The 19,545-nt window shown below is 48.8% G+C and overlaps 1 protein-coding gene across 2 annotated transcripts in view; it reads right to left on the bottom strand.

Moving 5' to 3' along the window:
• Positions 1-8,210: 8,210 nt before the first annotated feature.
• Gfra2 (GDNF family receptor alpha 2) overlaps positions 8,211-19,545 on the bottom strand; it is a 97,300-nt gene continuing 85,965 nt past the window's right edge. For both annotated transcript variants that reach the window (XM_005355602.2, XM_026783269.1), the window contains 4 exons: positions 19,231-19,371; positions 17,109-17,281; positions 10,557-10,610; positions 8,211-9,585 (listed from right to left, as the gene is read on the bottom strand). In XM_005355602.2, the coding sequence (XP_005355659.1) occupies positions 9,463-9,585; positions 10,557-10,610; positions 17,109-17,281; positions 19,231-19,371 (491 nt within the window). In that variant the 3' untranslated portion in view covers positions 8,211-9,462. The remainder of the gene's footprint in view (positions 9,586-10,556; positions 10,611-17,108; positions 17,282-19,230; positions 19,372-19,545) is intronic.

Here is a 19,545-nt window from a genome sequence, read left to right as displayed (position 1 = left end):
ACCAGAGCCAGAGCAGAGAGGGCATCAAGGGATGTCATGAGGGCTGGCTCTCACTTCAGAGGTTTGTATTCATTTTAGCGGGCCTCCCTTAAAGCTCCCCAGTACATTCAAGTTGAGTCTGGGAAGTTTGGCCCCAGAGCATCGCCCAGGTGAACAGTCAGTGAAGAGGCTGAATACTGGATATATCCATGGGGCAATCACTGGGGAGCGCTTGTTGGTGAAGGGGGCCTGCCTTGCTGATGTGTGCCTGGTGGGACTCTGCTCTTGACTCCATTCCCTTCCAAGGGCAGGATTGCAATGGGCAGAAAGCAAGATGGGCTGCCGAGTGAGAATTAAAATGCTGCTGGTTCTGGGTAGATGCTCCCCTAGCCGGCCAAGGGGAAGAACGAGTCTGACCTGAAGCAGAAACTTAAAGGCCAAAACCCCCTACTTCTCTAGGGCCTAAGAACACGGATCGCAGCACCTCCAGCAGATAGGGGAGAGCTATAGACAACCAGGCAGACAAAGGTCTGCAGGAGCAAGACAGAAGAGGAATTCCAGGAAGAGAACCATTTCATTCTGAGTCTGTGATGAGCTGATTGTGCAATGAGCCTCAGCAAAGAAGGGAGACTTGATCATACAGCTTACAAACAATCCTGCACCTCTGGGCTAGGCCTTACAAGGAATGCCTACGCATTTGGTAGCCTGGCCTGCTAGCAGTAGATACAGAAAGATAGAGGAAAGGGGAAGGCTTCCAGGATGGCAGCTACCAAGGTCTATATGACATGCAGACCCTGAGAGATCCCTCTGAGAACTGATTCAGGGGGTCCCTGGGAGCAAGCTGTCATGCTGCCAAAAATCAACCAATCGATCATACTGATTGCAGAGAAAGTGATGGTCCTGTGATCTGTGCCACCATCCAATTCTATTTTGAAGTTGAAGATCCTGGGGTCCACACAGAAAGGCCTAGGGCCTGAGTCTTAGGATCTTTCTAAGAGGTGTCTGGAAGCTGCTAGGCCTGTTGTCTGGGTAGAGTCCATTGCAAGACGCATCTTCAGTGATGCAAATCCGGGGTGGATACAGACTTCCTATCCTTCCAGCTAAGACCCAAAGAGACATAAGTCTCACAGGGCTCGCTCATATCCAACTTTCCACTTACAACAGGACTTCCTAACAAGGCTGGCCACATGTACCAACACTCCTCAGATTGCTCTGGGCTATATTTGTCCCTGCCCCAGATCCATGCAGTAAGACACAGAAAGGCAAGTTTGAGGCGCCAAATAGGGTGTCATCAGTGTTGTAAACCAACAGTGCCCCTGGAGCACTTTGAACCACCAACAAGGTCAAATCTCCACTGGAGAGAGAGAGTTGGTACAGAAGCCCCCAAACGCTATGAACACAGGTCCCAAGGTGGTGTTGCATGCTGATCCCTTGCTGCAGTGGCTTCGCCATCAGCCAGCTTCCTAACAAATTGAGAATTATGAGTAATTTCAGGCCACTGGGGGTCCCTCAAAAAGCCCTTTCATCTTCCTTGGTGAATAAACCTGAAGAGTGGATGGAGCCAGCAGGTGTCATCCTGTGAGATCTGTTCAGCCAACCAGGCCGGATGCGAGTTTTCAGATGGAACGGGGCAAAAGCAGCTGCTCTGTCTTTAATTGTCAACCCTCTATGAATTGTGACCAAGGAGAGAACAAAGCAGAGAGGTGTTTTCCCAGAAGCCGCCCTTGGCTGCAGGTGCTCCATCAGCCCCAATCACACACTCAGGCTGACCTCAGTGGTTGTGCAAATTCCTACCTACAGAGGTGTGCGAGAGGAACTGGCCAAGCTCTGAGTGGGCCACAGGTGAGACCTCGACCATTAGGTAGTTTACCGGCTAAGGTGGAGATGCATGTGTGCATTCCCCCAGGGAACGACACCTCAGAAGGCTCAGGTGGTTCTCATCTCCAGGAGACCCTGGGGTTGGCTTCCTTAGACAAACCATCCTGAAGGAGGAGAGGCCAGTGAGCGAAGTGTGTAATTGCCACCTCTACCTACAGTGAGCACTGTGGCAGCTGTCTAGAGCTCAAGACTCGTGGAATAAAAATTGAAACAGCCAAGCAGAGTGTCAGTGTTTACCGAAAGAAAGATGAATTTTGTCTCCTTGCAAGTTGTTTTGCAATAGACCAGCAAGTTCTGAAGCAGCCGGCGACATAGATTCAGAGCCCTATTGTGGGGGAAATCTGGCAAGCAAGCATACCCTCTGCTCTCTCCCTTTGCAGACCAGGAAGGTGGGGTCCAGGAGGTGGAAGGGACTTGCTGAGAGCCCTGCAGGCACACCCGGACATCTCTGAGCATGCAACTCTGCTCCCTTCCAATCCCTAACTGGCAGCTGCTCTTGCTGTAGGCATTCGGTCCTGTGCCAGCACATACAGAAGCCTCTGTGCAAACTAGGAAATGATGTTCTTCCTAACATGAGGCCCAGAGCAGGTGCACAGATGGATGAGTTGAGTGTGGCTGGATTTTAGCCTCATCCACCCAACTGGACCAATGTTCCAGTACAAGGGCACAACCTCACAGCGCTGTGTGCAGTCAGCCCCCATGCTCCCATTTGGTTTGTTGGTTTTTCTCTTGCACCCCGGCTGCACTATAGGACCATTCCTCCCCCTTTCTCCATCACCAGCATGCCAGTGTGTTCGCATCCCTTTCCATGCTAGCTGACCCACTCCTTCCCTTCCTCCACCTCCCCAAACTCATTTCAGCCCAATTGGTTGTCAGCCATTCCCTTCTACCAGGCACTCTGTGCTCCAGCTCCTTTGGATTGACAGCTTGCACTCTGAAAATGTCTTGAGATATGATTGGCAAGCTACAACCCATGGATCAAAGGGAGCCTGTGTCTGTTTTTGTAAATAAAGTTTTATTGGCACATGGCCTAGAGTCTGGTCTTTGACACAGTGCCTGTGACAGCTGTTGGGCTACAGCAACAGAGCTGACCAGATAGCAATGCCCACAGAGGAGGAAAAAAAATGCTAGCCAAGCTTGTTGACACAATCCAGTAATCCTAGATCCTTGGGAAGCTGAGGTGGATCAAAAGTTCTGGGCCAACCTAAGCAATTCAGTGAGTCACTAAAACGGTTCAAAGAAGCTTAATTAAATATGACTCAGAGATATGGTGCGATATGGTGCCTGTCTGGCCTTCATTAGTCCCTAGGTTCAATCCCCAGCACAAAAAATAAAAATACAATTTAAATGCTAACGCATTTATCACTATCTAAAGAAATGATTAAGGGGCCCATAAGCTCACTGACTTAGTTGATGTCACTAGCCAACAGATGGCAAGAGTCGACTCAAGATCAAACCTAGAACATCCTAGACTCCTAAAGGACAAAATATCCTTTGATATTTTGATATCTTTAGACCTTACCTTTCTTCCAGACTTGAGAAAAAGCACACAGACAGGTTCTCAGAAACTGGACTTGGAAGCTCAAAGCTGCCTTCCAGTAGCGCGCTCCTGAAAGTTGGTGGTCTTATAGAGACATCTCTGTTCTTGCCTTGGGCCCAATGGGGGACGACATGGCAGCCACCCTCCCAAAGGTGCTGACCTTCCCAGCGGCTCAGCCCTGTGTCTAATCGATACTTCCTGTCCTCAGTTCTGAGCTGCTGCACTTGCCCTGGCAGCATGCTTGAAGAAGGGACAGCCAATCAAAGGAGTCCAGAGAGCATGACATTTAGACGCTGTGCAGCCACTGTCCCTGGTGACTCTCAGATCAGCTCAACTGCAATTTACAAATAATACAAGCATGTCTGCTCTCTGATGTCCCCACTCTCTCTGCCCTCCCAACTCCGCTTGGCAGGGTTTCTAAGAGCAGCACCCTGGAGTGGAGTGACAGTCGTACCCCGTCTATCCCAGGGAATTCAGGAAATCCTCTTAGGACATAGAAGGAAGAGAGGGGAGAAGCTCCAAAGGTAACCAGAAGCAGACAAGCCTGAGCATCAAGGCGGGCACTGAGGGAATCAGAGAGCCCCATTATATTGACCCCTGGGGGAGACAGTACATGTTTTAGTGGGCACTATATGCCACACACAGAGAATAGCCCACGTATTCCTGACCATTCCTAGGAAGACAGCTTGCTGTCATCATTTTCTATGTGAGACAATTCAAGGTTACTGGACATGAAATCCTAGTTGGTCAGGGGCATATTTATAACTCAAATCACATCACTTTAAGCCCCAAATTCAGCCTCTCTCCTCTCAAACATCGGTCCCCCAAGGCAAGAACAATCTGGGGTCAGTACACTAAGATCCCAGATGGTCACTTTCCTAAAGGGTCCATCTTCCCACAAAATCCGTTTCCCAACAAAACCATTAATCTACTCCAGGAAATTTGAGATGGTGATGCTTCTGTGGATTACCCAGCTCCATCCTCCCCTGACCACCAGCAAGGCCTCCAGCCAAGGTCCTTTGTCACTGAGTAGCAGCCCCCGTCCCCTTGTCTTCTCTTTCATGTATACACCATGCTTGATTTTATGAAACTGCAGAACTCCCTCCCCACTGCCCTGCAGGCTCCTTAGAGTACACTCAGCCCTCTGTCTGCCAGTGGTCTGGTACCTTAGTCATACAAATGATGAGGATGCTGAAGGGGAGAGAAGGATGCAGCAACAAGCTCAGGGAAGTGACTGTCCCTACCTGGGCAGCTATGGGCCAGCACAATAGGTCATCTATACAGCAGTTCAGTTCAAACTGGCTGCCTGGTGGGAGGCATACGTCTGGTACTAGCCACTGAATTCGAGTCTGAGACCTACCACTCACCTTCTTCAATATCTGAGATAGATTGGAACATCCTTATTTCAGTGTCTACAATAGGAACACAGTATCAACCTGCCTGAGTCTCAACAGAGGGAGGATTGATTTTACACAATTTCAAAACAGCATCTTGCACAGGGACACATGAGCATTTGTAATATCTTAGATGTGCACATTTCAAAACAGCCTCACTATTTTGGGTTTTGTTTCCAATGATCCTATTATGATCCCTTCAAAACGCAGGATTATCTTTTCCTGCCATGGGCAGGTACAGAAAAAAAAACCCTACTTTACACTGACAATGGGATGCGGTAAATGACATTCTCAGGAATTGATACTCGTTGTCATTTGTGATCTGTTAGGTATTTGTGTGTATGTGTATGCATGTTAGGTATGTGGTGTATGTGTGTTCACATTGGTATGTGGGTACATGGACATGTGTATACATGTGTATGGAGGTTATAGGTCAACGTGGTGTCTTCCTTGATCACTTTCCACCTTACCTTTTCAGACAGAGTCTCTCACTGAACCAGGCACTCACTGATTGGCCAAACTGGCTGGCCAGCAAGCTTCAAGGATCCAACTATCTTCCTGACCTCAACTATGTGTTATAAATTCACATCACAACACACAGGGTGCTAGCGATCTGAACTTGAGTCCTTATTATGCAGGTATGGCGGGATTATAGCAATGCTCCGTCTTCCCAGCCTCTTGCTAATGTCTTCTAGAAGACCTCCAAGCCCTTTCTGTTTACTTACCTATTTTAATATAGAAGACGTTCAAGGTCATACAGCTGGGTTTTCAGATCAAGCCATCCCTCAGCAAACTGGATATGCAGGCCTTGTCCGGAATATCGGAGGAGTGCCTCAGGGAGCAGTAGACACACTCATCAGGAAAACCAAGCTGACTGCTTTGTATCAGCCTGGGAGTTGGTTTCTGTCCATCTCTGACCATCTCTGGGCCTTTACCCTCTTCCTTGGAGCTCATTTGAGATTGAAAAGGATGCCTCAGGTGCTTGTCTAATAGAACTTCACAGGTGAGGCTCCCAAGGTTGAACAAGATGACAAGATTTCCCCCCTGTGTCCCAAAGGCAGCTTTCACTACTTAGACCTACCACAATGAATAGCACCTGTCTTATTTGTCACTTTTGGTTCCAAATTACTTTGACTTTTCCTTAAAAATTTCATCATTTTTAGAAGGCAAACATCAACCCCCACAGAGACCCATAACAGTGGAAAATTGGCCATGAATAGATTCACCTGCATTAACATGGAGTGTGTAGTTTTATCCCCTGGCATTTTAACCCACTTGGTAGGGACAGCTTGACTTAAATCCACTCCACAAATTAGAAAAGTCTCGGCCAAGAATTTCTCCAGCCAGCACGTAATCCTGAAACTTTGCTCTTCCAAGAGCAAAAGAAAGTCTATCTCATTTGGGCATTCAGCAGTCCATGACTAGAGAGACCAAGGTACACATGCATGCATACACACATGCACACATGTGAAGAAGCAACTTTGGAGCAAAGTCAAGCTACAAGAGGTGAGTCAAACCCACGAGCTCCCAGAATCAGCAGGCATCTCAGTGACTAGGATATCCTTAGCAAGAGCCTAGAGCGGACACAAGGGTCCATCCTGGCTTACTGGTTATCAGAAGGGTCCTTTAGATACATTTAGGCCTAAGGATAACATGCAAAGCTTGTTTTCTTGAAATAACAATAAAATCAGGCTCAAGCCCATCCTGGGAAACCTGCTCTATTTTTCCTTGTAAATGCAGGGTTTGAGGACTCGGGAATAAGACAATGCCACTGTGACTAGTCTCAACATAAGGCAGAGACCTGGCTCTGAAGATGAGCCCAAGTTCAGAGTGAGACCAGCAGCACTGCTCCCATGAGGTCCAGAACATTGATCACATGAATATGGGCCTCCTTAGACACCCACTGCAGGCTTCCGCAGACTCTCTTCCTGGCCTGGTGTTCCTGCTGCAAGAAAGGATGCCTGCAGAGGCAAGAGCCAACAGGAACCTGATGTCCAGGCTTTTATCTGAGCATAACCGCCCATAGCAGATGTTCCCAGCAAGTAGAAAAGCATTGAGATATGCCTTTAGACTTGCCAAGGTCTTGGAATAGGAAACAAGAGCTATTGCAGCCTGGCACACGGACATCTTCCCTGGATGAGGAATGTTCAGGAGCCAGTAGCTAAGGGAGCTAATGTCATAACATCTGATGACTAAGGTAAGCACACAGGTTACCAAATAACTGCAAAGTAACTGAAAATTGCTCTCTGTGGGTCCCCTCAGCCTGCTCCTGGTCCTACTGTTTCTTTGCCTTTGTCTGCCCCCAGCCTCCAAGATCTAGGCCCCAATGTTCCTTAGATGTTTTATACTTTCTGCTCCAGCCTTCTTTGGATTCCCTTCCAATTCTGTGAACCCCCACCTCCCAGAACCTTCCAGGAAATCCCTTCCAAACCTATGGAGTCTTTGCTGATTACAAGAACAATGTATTCCAAGCGGCCTGCTCAGTAAGGCTGAGGAGACTGGGAAGAGGGCTGGCTGGCTCACTGTCCTTCCTCCAGGCTGAAGCTGGAACATAACATGTCAATGTCACCACTGTGAACAGATGTTACTAACATGTGTACAATCAATAAGAGTCATTTGAGCAGAACCAGGACAGAGAAACTGAAAAATGACATCACTCCATAGGGTGACAAGGCAGGATCACAGGCAACCCTAAAGATGTAGATCAGACTTTCCCTCTCCATCCTGTCTACCGCGTGTGTGTGTGTGTGTGTGTGTGTGTGTGTGTGTGTGTGTGTGTGTGTGTGTGATGTATATGTATATGTATATGTAGTCTTAGTATCCTAGTAGGGTCTGTGTGGCAAATGGAGAAAGATAGAAGAATGGGATAAAGAAAATTTTAAAAACAGTCTTTTGTACCCCTCCCCAAACACTAAGAATCATCTTCTTTCTGTAGACTCAAGGATTAAAGTTCCAGTCACACACTTCAGGTAGACCAGAAAGCCTAAGGAGACACCACTCCATTACATTACAAAGGTAGACAGGGCCATCCGGGCTGCATAAAAACACAAGCATCACCCAGGACTGATGCAGGGCATCTCTCTCAATGCTCCCACCCCACTTCTGTCTCAGTTTTCTTCTAGTCTTACAGCAACAGGCATCAGTGCTGACCAGGAAGGTGACGCAGGAGGGGGGACGATCCCACAGACTCCGCAGACCTCAGACCCACCAAGTTAAAAAACCAAATCGCCTATGTGAGTTCCATCCATCAACCACAACAGGACACATGGACCAGATACACCAGTGCATGCACACATGCCCAGTACACACACATACAAATAAATACGAACATCTGCCAGCCGAGCAGGACCCTCAAGTAAGCATTCGATGTGTGGTACCTGGCCAAGAACAAAGCACAGGCGAAGTCACGGGAGTGAGTCAGAAGGCAACTCGCTTCCTAGTACATTTATTGGAGCTTGGTTAAGAGTGAATGCAATCGGGAGTGCCCGGCCACAGCCCCATCAGCCCAACCGGACCAGAGCTCAGGGGGCCTGGTACCTTTCTTCCCATCATAGACAACATTATTAAAAAAAATAAACTTTACAATAATACATTTTCGCTCATCTGTAGGGTATTATTTCCATAGTTTTGCTTCTTAAAAAAATGAAAGAAAGAGGAAATCACAGGCTATATGTATATGGATATACACATATGTGGAGAAAGGAGGCCCAGTATGTACAGATGGTGGATGAATGCCTCAGAAATAAGGAAAGAGAAAAATGGAAAAGAGGAGAAGAGAGAAAGGGCAAGCTTGGGACCCCACCAGAATGTTAAGGACACATGTCCAGCTAGGGTCTCCCTAGCCCCCACTCAACAGCCCTTCTCCCCAAGTGAGGTCCGCCAAATGGACCCACAAAAATAAATCCAAAAAAAGCCAACAGAGGATCGTTTCTCTTTGACTTCAGGATTCCTGGCAGGAAGGAGGAAGGAGCATCTTGGAGCTGGTGCCCAACCAAGGCTTGCTCCTTCCCTGGAGGAGCTTCCTCCTGTTAACAGCTCCTAACCCCCATCTACGCTACAGACACAATTGGCCTGGAGCAGCCATGGGGGTTCCCAATCCAGACTCAGACCCACTAGGCCACCTAAGAGCTGGGGGTGGCAGCAAACCATCTCCATCTTCGAAGCCAAGAGGAAGAGGTGACAAGGTCCTTACGGCCACCCCTGCTTCCTTGTTGACCGACAGGCTCTGCTAGTCCCTGGGCGGGTCGGTCCCCAGAGTAGGCAGCTCAATAAACAGCTGCCATTGTCCTTTCTCCAGTTCACACCAGGCACAGCGAAGTCCCTGCCACAGCAGGCCGTCATATGGTCCCGAGAGAAAACACCAGTGAAGAGACAAGAGTCATCGCAGAGCCTCGAGCCCTCCTTAGTAGTGCTGGGTGGCCCTGGCCGGGGACCTCTAGGCAGGCTTCGGGCTGCCTGCCTGCTTGTCTGTTTGGTTTAGAAAAACTTCTCCAGAGAAGAAACTTGAACGGAGAAAGGTTCAGAGACAATGTAGGAAAAAAAAAAACCAAAAAACTTTTTTTTGCAAGGGGTGTGTGTGTGTGTGTGTGTGTGTGTGTGTGTGTGTCCATTTTGTCAGGCGGGAGTCACATCTGCGTTGCTTGAAGAACTCTTGTGCTGGGTTCCAAAGGCCTACAAGGCCAAGGTCGGCATCAGAAGTGGGAGTGCCATCAAGGCAGCCGACAGTCTTGCCCTGCTGGAGCCTGAGTAAAATTTGATCACCTTTTTGCTCCCTGGACTGATGTTTGTCGTGAGCTGATCCATGGCAGAGGAGGTGACACATACAAAGAAAACAACAAAAACCCATCAATAGGGCTGTGGTCAAAGAAACACATGCCGAAAGCTGTCTTCCCCGACCCCGCCTCTCTCGCTGCCTAGAGCCCATCTTTTGCTTCCCTCGCCCTCTGAGGGTAGAACTGTGCCTTCAGGGAACTGGGGAAAATAGGAACAAATGGGAGACTCTGTCTCTTCTAAGCCTCAAGGCCATGGGTAGCAGTCCTCAGTAAATGGACCTGTAGACCTCCACACTGGCAAACAGGCATGCTGGCAGGAGCTTGTAATCCCAGCATTCAGGAGGCAGGGGTAGGAAAACCGTTAAGTTCAGGGGTAGCCTTGAGTACAAAGTGAGTTCAAAGCCAGTAAGGACCCTAAGGTAAGGATCCTATTTCAAAAGCAGCAAGTAAACAAGAACGATTCCAAACAGGTGGTTTATCAGGGCCTGATTATTGATAGGGAGAGGAGAAGGCCACCTGCTCCCTGCTCCTGACTGAGGAAACACTCTTCCTCCACAAAATCCCATTGCTGTACATCTGACAGAGCTTCTCCCTCGCCCTTCAGCAGACTGGGGTGCCATTCTTTGTTATCCTGGGCCTGTGAGTCACTCCTACCTTCCTGGGCAAGGGGCTCCACCAAGAGTCCGAGTCCTTCTCAACTCCCATGCCCCGTAACCACCACAGAACTAGAGCCAAGCAGTACCCAACCCATTCGTCTTAGAGGGGACTGTGGGAGGGGCCTCCGCTCAGAGCAGCTATTGGTCATCCACAAGGAGACACCCACAGGCTCTGGCTGGAGCCTCCGCCACTCCAACAGAGTGAGTTCTCACTCAGGTCCAAACGGGGTCAGAAGTTCGGTTGACCCAGGGGCTCTGAGTTCAACTCTTGCCTAAATAACAGTTCCTGTGGGCCCAGCCTCAAGTGCCCACCCCCCCCCACTGTACCCCTACTCACCTCTGTGAAACACATGCTTAACTCTTTGGAGTTGTTGGCCTTCAGCCCTTGCTCCTGGGGAAAGAAGGCACGACAGGTTAGCAGGCTGTTTGGGTCCCATGCAGCATGAAGCACCCAGCTTCCTCTGAAATGCTCCACATTTTTTATCCTGGCTCCTGTTGGCTTTTGAAGGAAACTTTGATCCCCAGCTTGCAGCATTCTGTGATCAGTGGCCATCTACCTCTCCCAACGCTCCTCCCAACTCCCCAGAGACAGAGAACAGACCTTTTCCTTGCACTGAGCAGTGTTTGGCTCCAAAGGCAACTCAGCTAATGTTTTACTAAGTGCACGCAGGCACAAACGAGGAAATGCCACAGAGAAAACTGACTGCTGGGTGCCAGTGCATCGCCTGCCATTGCTGCTAGAGAGCTGTGGATCGAAAAAGGATGACGAGCCCTCATCTGAGTTCAGGAGAGGAGAGAGAGCTGTAATTGATTGGTGCTGCCTGTCACAAATGTTAGGGTTCTAGCAGCTGTGCTTGGCCATTTAGACCCCAACAGATGTGTGCACCCTCTGCAGATGAGGTAAGGGATGAGAAAGAAAAGCCTGTCTGTTAATGCTCCAAAATTCTCTACCTTGACTTAACTACTTGGCAGCAGGACCAAAGGATATGTGCAATCAACAGTTCTCTGTTGCCAACACTATGATAGAGTCCCATGGGAACAAACTGGGGACATGGCACGTCTATCCTGGCTTCAAATAGCTTGGTTCTCACGGCCATTGTGTGGACACTCTGGCCACTAGAGGCACCTAGGAAGTCCTAGAAATTATGAGGAAGTCACTGTTCTCAGCCAGAATTATCAATAATCCCTTGGACTCCACAGGCAACCAATCATCCTGGGCGTCTGGTCAACTGAGTGATGCCCCAGCTGTCACAGTGAGATCCAGGCCAAGAAAGTGTGGTCATGATCCAGACTGGAGAAACAAAAGAAATCAGACCCAGGAGGAACCTGCTCAAGACCACAGTACCAGTGTCCCCGGGTGACAAAAGCTGGCCCAACCTTCAGAGGGCCACGGGCTCTAGGGCCTTGTATTCCCCAAAGATGGGCTGCTCCTCCTCAAGGCACAGTCCCAGTCCAGCCAAGCTCTGGGTGGCCACAGGGAGAACAACGTCATCTTATCTTGGAGGACGTCCTGTCTTCCAGTCTCTCATCTGGCACCCTCCCCTACTCAAATCCTCACCATCCCACATCTATCCTTCCTGTGGACTGCCAAGAATCTACCTGCACCCAGTACCACTTTCATCATTCTAATCATGGGCTGTGGCAAGCCTGGCCTGCCCTTGGTGGCCCCATGGCTTAGTCCTATGTCACCCTATTTCAAGGCTTACTAGATATGGAATTCCAGTAAATCAGAGTCAGACAGCCCCCACAGCATTCAAGATCCTTGTCTCATGCCAATCAAAGGTGCCCATCTTTGTTTCATTAATGTATTTCAGAGTTACACATAAAATTGTTTGAAAATAGTCTATTGCCTTAAGAAAACTAAGATCTCAGAGAACAACTCAATTAAACAGTTACCTCAGGTGGGGCAGCCACAGCACCCTGTGACTGGACAAGTGCTCAGGCAGCCCATGCAGGCTCCGTGCATCAGGACATTGATGGGCACACAGCGTTCTACACCAAGATCAAACCACAAAGAAAAGCCAAAAACGTTCCTGAGCCTCAAGCCAGAACCTCATTCTCTAGCTCAACCAGAAGTATAGAGATAGGATCTGAACACACGAGCTCTATGGGGCCCCTGACCTAGGCCTACATTCCTCCCCAGAGTGACCAAGAGCCAGCAATTTCTCCCAACCAGGAAGAAGAAGCCTTCAAAACCTAAGGACAATAGATTCCGGGGCTACGAGAGCCTACCCACATGCAGTGAGGATCGCCTGTCAGATCTGCCCATTTGGCCATGGCTACAAGATCTAGAACTCTCCACCTGTCTAATCCCTTTGGTCATTTACACGTCACAGCCTGAATTCCTGTCCCAAGGTGGTCTGCAACAGAGTGAGAAGCAGGGACCCAAGACGACAAAGTCCTGGGCTCAAGACTTGGCTCTGCTGATTACCCAAGACAAACTTACTGAGCCTGTTTCTTCAGGTATAGAATAGCCTGGACAGATGTGCATGCACCCCTAAGTGGTGTTTAGGTGAGACACTGGACCCCCTCAGATCTCAAAATTACCTATTCATCACACAAAGCAGCACCAAGTAATTTTTTATCAGGCAGAACCCAGAAGCCAAGCACCCAAGTGACAGGTGACAGGGAAGGAGCTTTAAGGTGAGAAGGCGCAACCCAACTCAACCTGTGGTCTGAGGCTGGTAAGGAAAGCATAACTTGGGCAGCACCCTGCTCTCTCCAAGGACTCCCCAACCTCTCTGCACAAGGACAACTCTAGAAGCAAAAGGCTGGAGGGGGGGAAAAAACTCTCTGCCTTCCTGATTTCCAGAAAACACAGCAGCTAGCAAATGGCTTCAGTGACCTCCAACAACCAACCCGAGGCCCCTCCACCCAGTTCTAGTCACACAAAACAGCAGGGGGGGTTCCGGTTTTTCTAAAAGCGGCACGTGGGTGGGGAGGAAACAGAGAGCTGGAAATTCTAATACCTAAGGCCAGAACACTGACTCAGATCCACTGTTCCCCTCCCTCACGAGCTGGGGCTGTGCCCTTAAGATTCTCAGCCCCAGGGAGATGAGATGATTCACCCGGTAAGGGTGCTGGTCACCAAGACTAGTAACCTGAGTTTGGTCCCCAAAACCCCACAGTAGAAAGCTGACTCTCACAAGCGGTCCACTGACGTCTACATTTGTGACATGTCACATATACACACATAAAAATGAATAAAAGTGTGTGTGTGTGTGTGTGTGTGTGTGTGTGTGTGTGTGTGTGTGTGTGTGTCAGCCCTGCCTCAAAGGGCTCATATAGACTCAGATAAATAAACCTATACACAAGGGGCTCTCTCCAGCCTTAATCCCAGGAGGGGTCCCATCTTCCCCAGTCCTAGGAGAGGGATACAGGGTGGGAAGAAGCAGAGCCTCAGGCCAGCCCCCAGCTGAGCCGGGACAGACAGACCAGCTTGGCATGTTAAAGGGGGTTCCCTACAGAATAGCAAGATTCGGAGGCACTCCCCTTGCATTTCTGAGCAGGAATCCAGCAGGGAACGGTGAACAGGTCTCTCCTAAATACCTGATTTTCTTCCTTGCCTTCTGGAATGGCTGTCCCTAGCATCCTGCTCAATGACTTAGTGAACAGGTGCCAGGCTGACAATCCCTGCAGCCAGCCCTGCAGGAACTACCTGCTAAGGAGCCTCCCGCCCACGGGAGCTTCATAATCCCTGCCTTTGAGCGGCATCCCTGGGTCTACAAGGCGTTTTCACATCGCCTCCCATACAGATTGCTCATCGTCTCCCCCAGAATCAAATCAGGATTAAGACAGGCCCCCAGACTGGAGCCTGTGAAAGCCCATGTTGTCAGGGTGAGGGGAACTAAACAAGGATGCTTTAGAAACTCAGAACATGAACAATGTGAGCCCATGCGATGACATAGCCAGGAAAGGTGTTTACTGTGCAAACCTGGCCATCTGAGTTTGAGCCCGAAAGCACACACAGTGGCGAGAGGAGAGAATTGACTCCACAAAGCTGTCCTCTGACATCTACATATGTGTTACGGCATGTGTACCTGCATATACACATCATACACAAACAGGCTCACGTATAACAATAATTAACTGACTAGTCAAGATGTGAAGAATGAGTTTCTCTAAGAAGAAAGAATGAGATTTGGCATTGTTAGGCACTGAAGAGCCTGGAGTGAGGGCTCTTACCACAGCATTGAGCTTCTCTGTGCCCACAGGGGATCACAGAGAGAGTATGGGCATACCAGTCTTCTGCCAATGTAGCTTCTTCACAGGTGAGCTGTCCCCAAGAAGCGTAAGATCAAGGGTACCCTTTGGGGTTATGTAAGGCATGAGAAGGGCAAATTGTGCCTGAGTCTGGTCATCTAGCAGGTGGCATAACTCAGGTCAACCTAACTGTCTACCACATCAGCATGGAATTGAGCTGACAGCTGTCTACAGAGCAGGAACCTGAGCCCTCCCCTGGCAGTAAACCAGGTAAACCCAGTATAATTAGAAGGCAGCCAAAGATGACATGGGTATCTTTCCCCAAACTGGGGAGGGTGGCTCAATGAAGGGATTAATCCTCTAACTGAAGGGATTTAAAGGCATTTGTCACTGATAATGAGACCCCAAGGTTCAAGGTGCGGAAGGAACAGTGTCTTCCCTAATCACGAGGGTCACCAGCACAGATTGGTGAGTGGCCAGGAGGAACCCGCTCAAGTTCTCATCCTGGTGCTATGAATGTTACGTACTACTGATCAGAGAAGCCCTTTGCCCACCATCTCAGCTCCTCCCAAACCTTCTAGTAGTCTCTGCCCCTGCTGATGATCTCCAGACCCCAGCAGTGTGTCCAGCCAGTCTCTGAGAAGTCCTGCCCGACCCATCTCCTGTGTTCTCCACACACACCTCACTGTTTATCCTTTGGCATTCTGAACTAAACTTTCTTCAAAATATTTTGTTCTAGGTGTATGTGTGTGTGTGTGTGTGTGTGTGTGTGTGTGTGTGTGTTTGTGTGTGCGTGTGTTTGTGTATGCGTGTGTTTGTGTGTGTGTGTCTGTGTATCTGTGTCTACATCTGTATCAGTGTGTGCATGTGTGAGTCAGTATGTTGTATGTGGCCTGCTTAGGATCAACCTCTTTAGCAGTTAAGCTACTACAATGGAGGATATCACTGCTTGACCTTCAAGGCCATAAAGACTATATATCTTAGTTAGGGTTCCTACTGCTACAATGAAACACCATGACCAAAAGCAAGTTGGGGAGGAAAAGGTTTATTTGGCTTACATTTTCACATTGTAGTGCATTAAGCCAGGATAGGAAACTCAAACAGGCCAGGAACCTGGAGGCAGGAACTGATGCAGAAGCCATGGAGGAGTGATGTGTACTGGCCTGCTCCCTGTGGCTTGCTCTGTCTGACTTCTTATAGAAACCAGAACCACCAGCTCAGAAATGGCACCATTCATAATGGTCTGGGTCCTCCCCCATCAACCACTAATTAGAAAATGCTCTACAGGCTGGCTCACAGCCTGATCTTAGGGAGGTATTTTCTCAATCGAGGTTTCTCCTCTGGGATGACTACAGTTTGTGTCAAGTTGACATAAATCTAACCAGCACACTGCACAACCCAGAGTAGTATCAATCTCATTCACCAATGTTTCCCTAGAAGCTCGTATAAGATACAGCATACAGAGTTTGTAAACATATTGCATGGATGGATGGATGGATGGATGGATGGATGGATGGATGGATGGATGGATGGATGGATGGATGAATGGATGGATGGATGGATGGACAATTCAATGAACACTGTAAATCTTGGAGGCAAGAGGAAGGTCTCATGCCAGCAACCATCAGTACATGATCATGGGTCTGTCACCTAAGACCTCTGGGTCAGGTTCCTGAATGTTGAGTAAGAATGTTGTCACCTCCCCCAGCTAAGAAACTAAGCAATAGTGGAGAAGATGCCTTGACTGACCTTCACTGAGATCAGATTGAGGACTATCTTAATTGACATCATAGTACCCTCATCCAGAAACTGATGGAAACAGATGCAGAGATCCACAACTAATCACTGGGCTGAGTTCCCAGAGTACAGTCGAAGAGAAGGAGGAGCGATATGAACAAAGGGGTCAAGACCATGATGGGGAAACCCACAGAAACAGCTGGCCTGAACTAGTGGGAGCTCACTGACTCTGAACTGACAACTGCAGAACCTGCATAGGACCGAACTAGGCTGTGAACGCAGGTGACAGAGGTGGGGCTTGGGCAGTGTGTGGCAGTGGGACCAGGATCTAACCCTAGAACTGACTTTGTGGAACCCATTCTCTACAGAGAGATACCTTGCTCAGCTTAGGCCTGGGCAGGGGGGACTTTGATCCTCCCCCAACAAGATGATGGGACAGATTTAGTTGACTCCCCAGAGGAGTCCTTACCCTCTCTGAGAAGCAGATTGGGAGTGGGTGGGGGAAGTTGGGGGGAGCAGGAAGAAAGGAGTGTGGGAGGACTGGGATTGGTTCATTAAATAAATAAACAAATAAAATTTTAAAAAAGAACACTGTCACCTCATTGTGAATTTAACAAGATGAGAATTCCCAGCATGCTCACTGATAATTAGCAGTCAGCAGCTGAATGGTAACTATTACATTTCTCTTGTACCCCAGTCTGTCTACTGCAATATTGTTAGGTAGCAAGTGTTTTCACGGTTGCAAAGAAAATGCCTACATAAAGGAAGAGGTGAAAAAAAAATATTCTTTCCCAACTCCCTGGCCCTTGGGCTCCTGATCTTAAGGAACCTTCGGCGTTCCTTCAATGGTTCCATTTCAGTGAATTCCCGTATGCTTGACCCTGATGTATTCTGAGCTCTCGAGCTATGCCGAATTCCTGTTCCCAAGCTTCAGAGGCACAGCCCTCACCTGGATAGATGTGCAGGTGGTGATGACACTGGTCCCCAGGCTGGTGCTGTCACTGAGATCATCGGGCAATGAAGGAATCTTCTCCACCCGAGGAGCCTGGGTAGCTGGAAATGAGGGACCTTTGGGAGACATGTTCACATCTGTGCCATTGCCAAAGGCCTGAATGGCATTCCCTGGAGAGAGGGCAGATAGAAATAGCAAGATCAGAGCCTGCTGCCGTCATTCCTGATGAACTTCCTTCCTAACTACTGCTCTCCCAGAGGAGCCTACAAGCTGGAGACAAATGGTTGGACACTGGAGTTTGACTTTGCTAAGGCTCCTTTCAGACATAAAGTGTTCTCCCAATTGGTGAGGAAAATAGCACAGAAAAACTAGAAAAGACAGAAAAATCAAAATGGAAAGAAATTAGCAAAATGAGAATTGCTACAAGAGTGGAGCCATGAAGTTTAGAGACAGTTGGCCAGGCCAAGATTGCAGGAGCATCTTCTTGGTGGCCAGCACTGGAGACCTCTCTTGCAGAAGGCCCCATCCATGGCTTCCTGGGCACAGGCTCTTCCAACTCCTTTACCAACTCAGGTACTACGTGATCCCCACCCCAGCCTCAGCCATTTTCCCTCTCCACATCACTGACTTTTCCTGGACGGCCTTCCTATCCCATACCACCAACTAGCACTAATCCACTGGGGCAATCTAATTGGACTTCTTGAACAAAATTATTCCTAAAACTCAACAAATATCTATGGAAATATCTACCTCCAAAGTCATGTCTCATTGTGGACCATGCAGACCTTCCTACCACCAACAATGCTTTCTCCCCTTTATTGTCAGTCCTGAAGATGTCTTCTATACCTAACTAAGTCCTCCAAGGCAGAACCTCGGGAGCCTATGGTGCCTTCTAACCCATCCACTAGATGTCATCTCAGACTATCTCCTAGGCATCTCATGGTTCCACCTCTAGTTCCTGTCACCTCATCATCACAGTCTTCTCCTACAAGCACCTACTACAGTATGAGACTCTCAGTATTAGGCCACCCATAAAAGCCATTTCCTCCATAACCCCAATGACACCTACTCACATCCAGGTTGAACCGGATGCCAACACCAACTGCTGGTCAGTATCCTTTAACCACTCTGTTCTACCTCCCAACCACCATGACTTTCAGGCAAGAAAGCCCCAATGCCTTCAGATCTGCAGGAGGAGTACGCTATCTTCTAGTCCAGATACAGGCCACTCGGGTCACCTTCAATGCTGTACAACAAAGCTCTCTGCCCTGCAATCTCCTCGTCAGTCTATGTCCTTCTAGGGAGCCCTGGGAACCTGTCAGAGTAGACCACCAGATGTCCCTACCTTGCAACTGGTTAATACCCAGCTGTCCTCAAGAGATACAGCCTCTGAGAAACCTTGAGTCCCCCCCCCCTTGTCCAGGAGGACTTGGGTATCTTAACTCTGGCACCAGAGAGAACTGCAGCCTACAGCTTCCATCTGTGCTGGGATCACAGATGACTCCAATTTACCTCCACCTAGTTACGCGTGCTTTAATGACAGGCACTGAAATCTGAATCCCCAATGCCAGGCAAGGGAAGGCAAAAAATAGATGAACAGAAGGAAAAAAGGAGAGAAAGAAGAGATTTGCCAGTGTCATAATCGACAAGGGATGCCAGGCTGCAAAGACCAAAGACAGGCCAAATTTAACTGTGACTGCTTCTCTCTGAAGCCTTTGGACCAGTAGTTAAATGATTTTTTTTAAGTCAACAATTCCAAGAGGAAAGACCCACTACAAGGAAAGGGTGCCTGTGGTCCTCATGGGAACACTCAGTCTCCAAAGGAAACTGGTTGATGCTGTCAGAACAGCCAATGAAAATCATTCTATCTTGGCATCCCATAAGCTTAGAGACTCTGATGGTAGGCTCGGGCAGCCCGCTGACAGTTCTGGTATGAAATCTCCAAGAGCTCAAAACTTCAGGTCTCTAGGAACCCCTATATGGTACAGAAGCCCCACGGGTATCATTGGCCATCCCAAGAAGATGAGAGGAAAATGACCAGAGCAGCTCTAGGTTCCTTCCCAGGTAGCAAACGTGTATTCCAACTACAAAACAGAAGGGGAAGTCTTCCCAGACTTACGGAGGCATGGGTTTTCTGTGAAGTCCCGGAGGAACTTCTCACATTCTTCCTCCTGGTTCCCACTACCACGACAATTGCACCAGGGGGACACCACAATACCAGTGGGGTTGGAGTCCACATAGTTGGGTGTCATATCAAACCCTGGGAGGGAGAAAGGGAAGGAAAAAAAGATGCGTAGACACAATAGGACAAAGGTTCATGTGTGCCCTCCTCCCCAACACCAAACAAAACTCAGGTACCTCAACTTACAATCCTAACTCTGAGCACCATGACTCCTAGTGACCATGGAGTCAGCAGGACCAGAAAAGCCAAAGG

Source organism: Microtus ochrogaster, chromosome 17, assembly GCF_000317375.1.
Source record: "Microtus ochrogaster isolate Prairie Vole_2 chromosome 17, MicOch1.0, whole genome shotgun sequence".
Classification (NCBI taxonomy): Eukaryota; Metazoa; Chordata; class Mammalia; order Rodentia; family Cricetidae; genus Microtus; species Microtus ochrogaster.
The sequence above is the reverse complement of the archived record's forward strand: the minus strand, read 5'-3'. Positions and strand labels throughout refer to the sequence as shown.